General features: G+C 47.0%; 1 protein-coding gene and 1 long non-coding RNA gene across 2 annotated transcripts in view; one reads left to right on the forward strand and one right to left on the reverse strand.

Moving 5' to 3' along the window:
* The window catches only part of LOC146869048 (E3 ubiquitin-protein ligase TRIM39-like), a 148,500-nt gene that overhangs the window by 102,292 nt on the left and 34,025 nt on the right, over nt 1-12,183 (reverse strand). Inside the window, exon 2 of the mRNA XM_085643865.1 lies at nt 1,793-1,888. Coding sequence (XP_085499991.1) covers nt 1,793-1,888 — 96 coding nt within the window. The remainder of the gene's footprint in view (nt 1-1,792; nt 1,889-12,183) is intronic.
* LOC146869049 (uncharacterized) overlaps nt 1-12,183 on the forward strand; it is a 220,729-nt gene that overhangs the window by 87,314 nt on the left and 121,232 nt on the right. The window lies entirely within an intron of this gene.

Below are 12,183 nucleotides of genomic sequence, written 5' to 3' on the forward strand. Positions count from 1 at the left end.
TGAGCTAAAGTAGGACAGACCCCAGGACACTAGAGGCAAACGACCTCAACCAACATGATCAATACCCTTGATTGTGGTCTGGCAGTGCCTGTGCAGGGCTATGATCTGGTGACAAGCACTTTGCAGCAATGAACGCGTCACTCAGTTGCCAGTACTATCAGGCGGCATAGTGACATGCGAGGTAACAATCATTGCAGAATAAAGAGTGTATTTTAGGAAAAACTCTTTACAAAAACTGTGAGTTAAACACTTATCATGAAATGTGTATGGCAATGACACCCTTGTTAACTCTATCACTACAGACAGCCCTATGCAAAACTTAAATATCGCGACCAGTGGCCGTGTCAGAGCGGTGATAAATGTGCATCTATGCTAGTTGTGCGTCCACGTTACAGGCCTGCCCTTTCTTCCAGCCTGAGACAGGGTTAAGTGCACCAGTTATCCTGGGACATTCCAATCAGCTATGTCCTATCCCTGTAAGAGAGGTCTAATAAAGGCATAAAATATGACCGATTAAATAGACTGTTGCAGGAAAACCTTGCAATGAGGATTGAGCAGAACAGAGAATGTCCAAGGTCAGTGGCTGATGATGTATAAACAACACCGGAGCACGATTACATTACTAAATCCTCGGTTTAGGAAGAGTCTTACACCGTGCTTGCTCGATGGGTGGATAGATAACTCCAGATCCATGCATACACATACGATCAGAGGTACACATTCATACAGATGCACACATTAAGGTGCACACTCACATACAAATGCTTGTACAAACTCACAGAGGGAAATCTTCACTCCATTCATACACAGGCTCACAGATATACCCATGTGTGCACATACTTACACGCAGATGCATTTAAAATCTCACAGAAGTATAACTCCAGACCCACGCATACACAAACTCACAGAGGCACAAACTCATACAGATGCACACATAAATGTGTGCACTCACACAAATATCCATAGACCGTTGTACAACACAGATGAACATCTCCAGACCGTGCATACACAAACTCCGCAAATTCACACTCTCACATTGGCACACCTATACATATACATACTGACACAGAGAAGCTTACATAATCTCAATGATGTATAACTCCCAACTTATGAATACACAAGCTCACAGACGCACACACACATACAGATGCACATGCATTTGCAAACTCACAAATACCACCAGACTTTGCGATATGAAATCCCCTAGACAGGCATTCAAATATGCAAGTACAAACCCACAACCAATAAATCCAAACTAAAGCTTACCCAACCTTCAAACACACAGGTACCCATATGAGCACATGCATCTATGAATCGCAATATATACATGCATACACAGACACACAGAAAACACATCCATGCCCACAAAAACACACAAATAGAGATGTGCAGACATGCATGCACTCCCATGAATAACTCCAGGACCATCCATACATGAACACCTAAGCATAAACATGCATACATGCACACGCACACGCACACACACACTGGTACATATTTACAGCCAAATAATGCCCCACCTGTGCACATATACACTAACACACACCATGTAAGTATGTAGGTGCTATCTTAAGGTCAGAAAGTAATTCTTGTTTTTATTTATTTTAGGATGGACCCTTGGCCGATTTCAGCCCCAATATCCAAGCACAGTGACTCTGGTCAGTAGATTTATCAGGTGGAAACCTTGTCCCAGTCTGTAGGGTCACTCATCAGCCTCTGTGTGTCCTTACAAAGACACGGGCACAGACATAGACAGACACACAGAGACACAGCACTCCCTGCAGCCGCTCACCCTCATGGTTTTATATTGTTCCTCATCCTTGAGTTTCGACTCCAGAATATATTCTTCCTCTTTCTTCAGAAGACGCCGCCACTCTTGAAGTTTCACCTGCAGGGATGAGAGCGCAAGAAATAAGTGTAGATCTGTAGAGTGCGGTCTTACTTACAGAAAAGAGTCACTAGAGTTTCTGCCCCATGTGCGCAGACTGTACGTGCCAGTCATACATTAATACTGTGAGTACCACCCAAACATATCCAGATTGTAAGTACCAGTCGCACATATCAGGATTGTAAGCACCAGCCCCAAGTATCACAGCCAAGGAGACAGACAACGGTGTCACTTCTTTGGACCTGTTCTTGCCTAAAAGGACCTGAAATCTTGTTCCATGCAAACTAGCTTCATCACTGGCACTTACTTGTACTTGATAAAGACACTGGGCTCGAATCAGAAAGGTAAACTTAGACTTATGGTCTAAACTTAGACCAAACGTCTAAGGTTATGACTTTGGGAATTCACAAAGAGCATTTACAGGTACCATCTTTTAGTTCGCACTCGGATTGTTTGTGAATTCCCAGAGTTGTAAACGTAGACGTTTGGCCTAAGTTTAGACCATATTATAATTCAACAAGGGCACCCAAGAAAGGTCGACCAGGGACCCTGGGAGTTAATTATTTTGAACAATAACGGTCCCTCGAGAGTTCAAGATAAGAAGGCGGAATGAATATAGACTCAATCAGTACTATATTGAAGAGACTTGTCCAGCCGGACAGAGGTCAATTATTTACTTATAAGTAGATAAACAAACATTTAAACATTAGTACATAAAGTGGGACACAAGCCAGTGAACTGTTCGACCAACCTGGAAGGAATGCAAGACAAAACAAAGCAACAGGAGGCTCAGGCAAAGCTCATGGTTTGTTATGAGGAAACAGTAAACAATTTCAAGGAAACAAATCGCGTAGAACACCTTTACACTTTCAAATAAAATATTTAGGGCGTATAAGGTGTTATTAAAGTGTTGACGGCGTTTCGATCCATTGGGGGAATACACGGATCATCATCAGGACAACGGGTATTATGCCCGTTTATCTACTTATAAGTAAATATTTGACCTCTGTCCGGCTGGACAAGTCTCTTCAATATAGTACTGATTGAGTCTATATTCATTCCGCCTTCTTATCTTGAACTCTCGAGGGACCGTTGTTGTTCAAAATAACTAAGTTTAGACCAAACATCTAAGTTTACCTTCGTGTATCGGGGCCCACTGTGCATACTTTAAGCCTAACTGCATGGAAACATTTAGATTTGGCAATTTGTTTTTTAACAAAGAGGGAGATGGGGAGCAGAGAGATTGTTTTTTAACAAAGGGGGAGGATTCTTGTGAGTTAGAAATGGCGGGACCCTTTTGGCTTCAGATGGATTCTACACTTAGACATGAATGTTCGAATGCAGGGAAAGGGAGACAGGTTTGGAACGTTGAGTTCGCGTTTACACACTGATGAATAAAGGCGTGTAAATCTACCCTCCGTGTGTGGCGTAGGCATTTGCCCAGCCTGGGGAGAATGCTACACACAGGACATTCTGACCCTCACTCTTAGTAACTCTACCATACCAAACTCTTTCAAGCTCCACTCCTGCCACTTCCCTCTATCAATCTCCTAAATAGCATCCTTTTAACTGATCTACAGACGACCCGGACCAAGCAAGCACTTAATAGAAGAAACTTCAGACATCACCTCTGCCTCCATCCAATGCAGTCACCCACATTCCTCAGAGACTTCCACCTTCTTGGCAACTCCAATACAAAATGCATGAAGGAATCCTTCTGCACACTACTCAACACACTGGAAATAACAGAACTCATCAACAACCCAACACAAAGGTAACATGTCAGATCACTTTCAATCAGCGTCTCCTAATAGCTGCACCCAATTAGAAGAAAAATATCCCTCCACTCCATCCAACAGTCTTCTGAAACAGAGATGGCGGAGTGTGAAAACAGGAGAAGTCAAACAACCTACTAAAAACACAAACTGCAGATCCTTCACCATAGCAGCTAAATCCTTTTTTACCAAAATCAACATAGCATATCTAACGTTATTGCCACTTCCACAAGCCCTCCACTTCACCATCCCCCACTGCCACACCCGTCAATGGATCTTCTTCAATTCAGTCTCGTACATGGGTCTCCCCAATATCCTAAACTTTAGTCTAGAGAACCTCTGATCATAAGAAGACCCTTCCTTCATCTATCATCAAAATGCACCACATTGTCAGCATCTCCTTCAGCCAAGGAACACTCTCCGACACTCTTAAGATCTTTCCACTGCTGAAAAGCCATCCCAGGGCCTGGCCGACCTCACAGAAGTCTAACCTGTTACCTGCCTTTCATTTGAAGGGAAGATCAACAAGAAAGCAGCGGCCACACTCTACAGGAGCGAATCAGCAAGAGTAATTTTCTACAGGAGGACCAACCTGTCTTCATGCCACGCTGCAGCCCTGACACAGCCACACTCCAAGTAGTCGACAACACCCTCCTCGTCAACAACAAGAAAAACTCTCAACCTTATGGTCCTGTTCCTGGACCTCTCTGTAGCCTTCGACACAGACGATCATCCAGCTCTGATCAATACCTTGAAAAAATGAGTGAGATTTTCAGGCACGGTCTTTAAATAGTTCGCATCCTACATCACCAACTGGAATCCGTTCATGCAAATAGGTTCCACAAGATCACAGAAATTCCCTGTCTCCAGCGGAGTACCTCAGGGTTCTATTCTTTCTCCCATCATCTTTAACCTCTACACGGAATAAGAATGCATGGACCGCTCTGTACAGTGATACAACCAAGGACAAAGGAATGCGTGGACCGCTCCGTACAGCCTAAGCAGTGATACAACCAAGGACATAGGAATGCATGAGCCGCTCTGTACAGCCTGTGCAGTGATACAACCACGGACACAGGAATGCATGGATCGTTCTGGACAGCCTGTGCAGTGATACAACCAAGGACATAGGAATGCATGGACCGTTCTCTACAGCCTGTGCAGTGATACAACCATGGACATAGGAATGCATGGATCGCTCGGTAAAGCCTGTGCAGGGATACAACCACGGACATAGGAATGCATGGATCGCTCGGTAAAGCCTGTGCAGGGATACAACCACGGACATAGGAATGCATGGACCGCTCTGTACAGCCTGTGCAGTGATACAACCAAGGACATAGGAATGCATGGATCGCTCGGTAAAGCCTGTGCAGGGATACAACCACGGACATAGGCATGCATGGACCGCTCTGTACAGCCTGTGCAGTGATACAACCACGGACATAGGAATGCATGGACCGCTCTGTACAGCCTGTGCAGTGATACAACCGTGGACATAGGAATGCATGGGCCGCTCTGTACAGCCTGTGCAGTGATACAACCACGGACATAGGAATGCATGGACCGCTCTGTACAGCCTGTGCAGTGATACAACCAAGGACACAGGAATGCATGGACCGCTCTGTACAGCCTGTGCAGCGATACAACCACGGACACAGGAATGCATGGACCGTTCTGTACAGCCTGTGCAGGGATACAACCACGGACATAGGAATGCATGGACCGCTCTGTACAGCCTGTGCAGTGATACAACCAAGGACAAAGGAATGCGTGGACCGCTATGTACAGCCTAAGCAGTGATACAACCAAGAACATAGGAATGCGTGGACCGCTCTGTACAGCCTAAGCAGTGATACAACCAAGGACAAAGGAATGCGTGGACTGCTCTGTACAGCCTGTGCAGTGATACAACCGTGGACACAGGAATGCATGGACCGTTCTGTACAGCCTGTGCAGTGATATAACCACGGACATAAGAATGCATGGACCGCTCTGTACAGCCTGTGCAGTGATACAACCACGGACATAAGAATGCATGGACCGCTCTGTGCAGTGATACAACCAAGGACAAAGGAATGTGTGGACCGCTCTGTACAGCCTGTGCAGCGATACAACCATGGACATAGGAATGCATGGACCGCTCTGTACAGCCTGTGCAGCGTTACAACCAAGAACATAGGAATGCATGGACCGTTCTGTACAGCCTGTGCAGTGATACAAACAAGGACAAAGGAATGCATGGATCGCTCTGTACAGCCTGTGCAGCGATACAACCATAGACACAGGAATGCATGGACCGTTCTGTACAGCCTGTGCAGCGATACAACCATAGACATTGGAATGCATGGACCGCTCTGTACAGCGTGTGCAGTGATCCAACCAAGGACATAGGAATGCATGGACCGTTCTGTACAGCCTGTGCAGGGATACAACCAAGGACACAGGAATGCGTGGACCGCTCTGTACAGCCTGTGCAGTGATACAACCAAGGACACAGGAATGCGTGGACCGCTCTGTACAGCCTGTGCAGTGATACAACCAAGAACACAGGAATGCGTGGACCGATCTGTACAGCCTGTGCAGTGATACAACCATGGACACAGGAATGCATGGACCGTTCTGTACAGCCTGTGCAGTGATATAACCACGGACAGAAGAATGCATGGACCGCTCTGTACAGCCTGTGCAGTGATACAACCACAGACATAAGAATGCATGGACCACTCTGTACAGCCTGTGCAGTGATACAACCAAGGACAAAGGAATGTGTGGACCGCTCTGTACAGCCTGTGCAGCGATACAACCATGGACATAGGAATGCATGGACCGCTCTGTACAGCCTGTGCAGCGTTACAACCAAGAACATAGGAATGCATGGACCGTTCTGTACAGCCTGTGCAGTGATACAAACAAGGACAAAGGAATGCATGGATCGCTCTGTGCAGCCTGTGCAGAGATACCACCATAGACACAGGAATGCATGGACCGTTCTGTACAGCCTGTGCAGCGATACAACCATAGACACAGGAATGCATGGACCGTTCTGTACAGCCTGTGCAGCGATACAACCATAGACATAGGAATGCATGGACCGCTCTGTACAGCCTGTGCAGGGATACAACCACGGACACAGGAATGCATGGACCGCTCTGTACAGCCTGTGCAGTGATACAACCAAGGACACAGGAATGCGTGGACCGCTCTGTACAGCCTGTGCAGTGATACAACCAAGAACACAGGAATGCGTGGACCGCTCTGTACAGCCTGTGCAGTGATACAACCAAGGACATAGGAATGCATGGACCGCTCTGTACAGCCTGTGCAGGGATACAACCACGGACACAGGAATGCATGGACCGCTCTGTACAGCCTGTGCAGTGATACAACCAAGGACACAGGAATGCGTGGACCGCTCTGTACAGCCTGTGCAGTGATACAACCAAGAACACAGGAATGCGTGGACCGCTCTGTACAGCCTGTGCAGTGATACAACCAAGGACACAGGAATGCGTGGACCGCTCTGTACAGCCTGTGCAGCGATACAACCAAGGACACAGGAATGCGTGGACCGCTCTGTACAGCCTGTGCAGGGATACAACCAAGGACACAGGAATGCATGGACCGTTCTGTTGTCCTGACAAGGATGGAAGTTTGCTAAGAGCATGAGGTTGAACACAGGCCCCTGCAGCGGATGCCTTCGTCCACTGAGCCCCCAGACCCGGCATACACATATATCTACATCTATATATATCTCCCTCTCTCCCCCTCCCTCCGTCTCATTCACTCTGTCTGTTTCCCTCTCTCTCTCTCTCTGTGTCTCCCTCCCTCTCTCTGTCTCTCTCTCTCCGTCTGTCTCAGTCTCTCTCTGTCTCTCTCTCTCTCTCTGTCTGTCTCTCTCTCTCGGTCTGTCTCTCTCTCGGTCTGTCTCTCTCTCTCTGTCTGTCTGTCTCTCCCTCTCTCTCAATCTTTCTCCCTCTCTCGGTCTCCTTCCCTCTTTCTATCCCTCTGTCTCACTCACTCTGTCTCCCTCTCTCTACCTCTATCTTTCTCCCTCCCTCTCCCTCCCTCCCTCTCCCTCGCTCTCCCTCGCTCTCCCTCCCTCCCTCGATCTCCCTCTCCCTCCGTCTCCCCCTGACTCCCTCCCTCTGTCTCCCTCTCTCTCTGGCTCCCTCTGTCTCCCCATCTCTCTGGCTCCCTCTGTCTCCCTCCCTCTCGCTCCGTCACCCTCCCTCTCCGTCTCCCTCTCCACTTCTCTGTCTCTCTGCCTCTCTGTCTGTCTCGGTCTCTAGCGGTCTGTCCCTGCCTCTATCTGTCTGTCTGTCCCTGTCTCTGTCTGTCCCTGTCTCCCTCCCTCTGTCTCCCTTTCCGTCTCTGTCTGTCTCTATCTGTCTGCCCCCGTCTCTGCCTCTATCTGTCTCTGTCTCTATGTCTATCTGTCTCGGCCTCTATCTGTCCCTGTCTCTGCCTCTATCTAGCTCTATCTCTCTCTGCCTCTATCTGTCTCGGTCTCTATCTGTCAGTCTGTCCACGTCTCTGTCTGTCTCTGTCTCTATCTCTATCTAGCTGTCTGTTTCTGTCTCTGTCTCTGTGCCTCGGGGAGTGCACCCGTACTGCGTCTCCATGTCACTGTCACCAGCCCAGAGACAGCCCCCCCACTCCCCCTCTCCCTGTGTAATGTAAAAGCCAACTTGTTTTCTCTCTGAATTTGCTGCTTCGCGGGGTTTGTGTTCCACCACTGGGCCTGGGGTCACATCTGTTGCTGGCTTTAATTCTGACTCTCACCCCCGAGCTGTCAGATCAAAGCCCCCCTTTGGCACCAGTCACCCGTCCGTGTAGGTATACATGCATCAATTATATATAGGGCCAACCTGGCGGTGAGCGTTTGTGCGCTGTGCTGAGAGAGCAGAGACCAGGCCTGAGCTCCCTGGCCTTGGCTCAACCCTCCAACTACAGGCTGGCGGGAAACATCACAGCACGGGCTCTTAACGCACACCTCACCCGGCTCTCACTCCCTGCTGCCCTCCGTCACCTCACCCAGCTCTCACTCCCTGCGGCCCTCAGTCACCTCACCCGTCTCTCACTCCCTGCTGCACTCCGTCACCTCACCCAGCTCTCACTCCCTGCAGCCCTCCGTCACCTCACCCAGCTCTCACTCCCTGCTGCCCTCCGTCACCTCACCCAGCTCTCACTCCCTGCTGCCCTCCGTCACCTCACCCGGCTCTCACTCCCTGCTGCCCTCCGTCACCTCACCCGGCTCTCACTCCCTGCTGCCCTCAGTCACTTCACCCGGCTCTCACACCCTGCTGTCCTCCGTCACCCTCTTTCACCTCACCCTGTGCGTGTGGCAGCCCGGGCTGAGACAACTTCCCGGGCACACACACAGCCGCACCCGAGTACTTCTCAAGTCTTTAAAAGACCATTTACTTGTTAATGAGGCTTTGTTGTATTTATTATTATTAGGAGCTTATAAAGCGCGCTTATACCCAAAGGTGTCCTGGCGCTGAGAAACTGATCATCCCTGGAGAGCGAGTGTCTAATCCCCAAACAGCCACGTCTTCAAGCCCTTTCTGAAAGAGAAAAGTTCCTCCATTTTTCTCATATGTGCTGGCAGACCGTTCCATGCAGTAGCAGCACCATATGAAAACAGCTTTCCTCCCCAGCTGGCCTTTTTTATCCTAGGCACCACTACTAGATTGCCCTCCAAAGAAGGCACCTTTCACCTCTTCTTAGCGCCCCTGCAGCTCCACTCTGACTATCGCTGGAATCGCCTGGCCCCCATAGAGCGGAGTCCATGTTTGCTGGCACTCTTCAAATTTTTTTTTTAAAAACACAGGCACAATGTCTGCAAGGTCCGCGGTCCAAAAAGGAAGGCTTGCCAGGCCGCTGGCAGCACGCGGGCCGTACTATGAGTACCCGTGATCTAGACTTTACTGGACCTTACCCGAGCCGAAATTTGCCCATGTCCTCAAAGTCCATGGCTCTACTTTGAAGGCCGATGGTGGCCAGTTGGTGCTGAAGGAACTTACAGTGGTGGAGGAGCGAGTATTTATAGTGTTGTGGGGTTCAATTGTTTATGTCAAGCTTGCAGTGTTGTGTTGAAGTTGTGTGTCATACATTGTGGGGATGCCTGTGGCTTAAGGATGTGAATTTGTATGTGCTTAGTGCGGAGCAGTTGAATTTGTAATCAGACTCGTCGCAGTCCAAGATCCCAGGATAGATAAGAGTATATTGTTGTTTGACTTGTCTGCTAAGTTTTGTCGAGTTGGGTTGTGAGCTCTCATTTACCAGACAATTGATACAGGGACTTTTAACTGATTGTTATGAGTGTACTCTAACAGTGACTGATGCTGGTAGACCCTATTGCATTAGTGAGGGTTATTTCCCCTCTGGGGGTTGAAAGGGTTTAGGTAGAGGGGGTCCTTGCAATTTCCACAGTATGACACATTTATTTGAAATAGTGAAAGCGCTATCCTTCAAAAAGGGGCGTCCCCCTTAGGCACTCAAAAAAATACAGTTTATTGATTTAGTTGTCTTCCAAATGAAGTGTAGGAAGCTGTTTGCAAATAAAGTTTTATTTGTCTGGAACTCAATTTTGATATTTTCAAAAATAAATCATGTCAATGAACCGTATTTAGTCCATATTGAATTATTCTTAAATCATTGACGTTTTATACTTCTCAACATGTTACAACTTATCGTTAGCCCAATGCATTTCGGGCCGTAGCCCTTCTTCAGGGTTAAAAAGCTCTCTGAAAATGAAAATGTAAAGAAATTAAAGATGTGTCGGTCAAGGCACTGAGTTATATGTGTGATGGTAATCTTACAGTGTGATGAAAAAAATAACGTGCTCTGAAAAAGTGAACATGAATAGGTTGTGAGAGTAAATAATCATGCAGAATGAAGAAACCATACAAAATAGTAATCAAAATGTGTTTGCCGTGTGGTAGCGTGAAGTGCCGCTATGAAAATTCAAGTAACGTCCTAATCGATGTGGTTAAGTTACCGGTGACGCGTATTGAAAAAGGATCAGTGCGTTGTTATTACAGAAAGCATGGTGATCTGAATCCCAGATTTGCGTATCAACGCACCCGAAATATTCAACAAATTTTGAAGAATCAGCCAAAGGAACCTCGTACATTCAAAGGCACTGTACCATGCTACAATTGCGGGAACTGTAATGCCATCATTAAAGAGGACACCATTCGGCATCCACACACAGGAATTCCAATTAAATTTAAAGTAACTGCCAATTGTAACAGCGCCAACGTCATTTATCTTTTGAAATGACCATGCGGACTAGTGTACATCGGAAAAACTGAACGAAAAGTGAGAATACGTATCAATGAACATAAGAGCAACATACGTACTGGCAACATCAAATCCCCAGTGGCAGTCCACTTTAAGGAATTTAAGCATAACATAAGTCAACTACGTTTTTGCATCTTGGATCAAATCACAGTCATGTCTGGTCGCGACCACACAAAATTTCTATTACAACGAGAGACATCATGGATTTATCGCTTGAACACTACTAACCCGTTCGGGCTTAACGAAAAACTTGAATTGAGTTGCTTTCTTTGCGATATTAACAGCATGAAATGTTTGCCAATGTTGTTGATATTGATTACTGTATTCTACGGTACTTTTTATGGTCTTCATTATGTTTATTTTTATGTTTAATCATTTATTATTTGTAAATTAGTCAGGTATAACATTCACATTATTTATGTCCTTATCCATTTGTACTTTCAGACATCGTCTGAAAATATTTCTCTATTCAACAGTATTCATCACTATTATGCACTACAGAACATTTCTCAGGACTGTTAGCGACTGAACTACAAACTCTTCTATTTCTATGATCACGTGATCCACTGTCCTATTTTCAATATTTTTTGAGAACTATTACACCCTTTTTTATTTTTATAATATTTAGATTTTTTCCAAACTGTTCACACCAACAGTCTCTTATCATTTTTAGGTCTTGGCTCGAAGGCTGCGCTTGCGCAGTCTCGGTCCGAGATTTAATGACTTGGAAAAGAGAGGCTTGAACCCGCCCCTCTTCTCCATTGGCTGGCCTCTTGAATGCTGGCCAGCCATTGGAGAAGAGGTTTATCTCTCCGAACAGGCCCCGTCCTTTTTGGATTCGGGGGCGTGTTTTTTGCTACTTTTCTCATTATCTCCTCCAGCCAATGGCAAGAGGAGAGAAAAAGAAATACACGCCCCCGAATCCAAAAACGCCACTGCGTTTCTCCAAGGCATTTCTGCTTCACCTCGGAGAAAGGCAGTGGTGTGCTTGTTTTTGTTGTAACGAATCAGCACATTTCCGTAGCTTTTTAATTGCCAAAATGAATTTTTTTGTCGAGTCCGCGTCAAAAAAGTTACGCAACCCCGACGCAGAATGCACACAGAACTACCGCGAGAGCCGGCCGCTAAAACTGTATGACTGCAGCCTCCATCATGAGAAATAAGCCTGTCCCAGTGCTGTGCCAGAGGCTGACATTCTACCCGGCGCCG

This window comes from Triturus cristatus, chromosome 1_1 (assembly GCF_964204655.1).
Source record: "Triturus cristatus chromosome 1_1, aTriCri1.1, whole genome shotgun sequence".
Classification (NCBI taxonomy): Eukaryota; Metazoa; Chordata; class Amphibia; order Caudata; family Salamandridae; genus Triturus; species Triturus cristatus.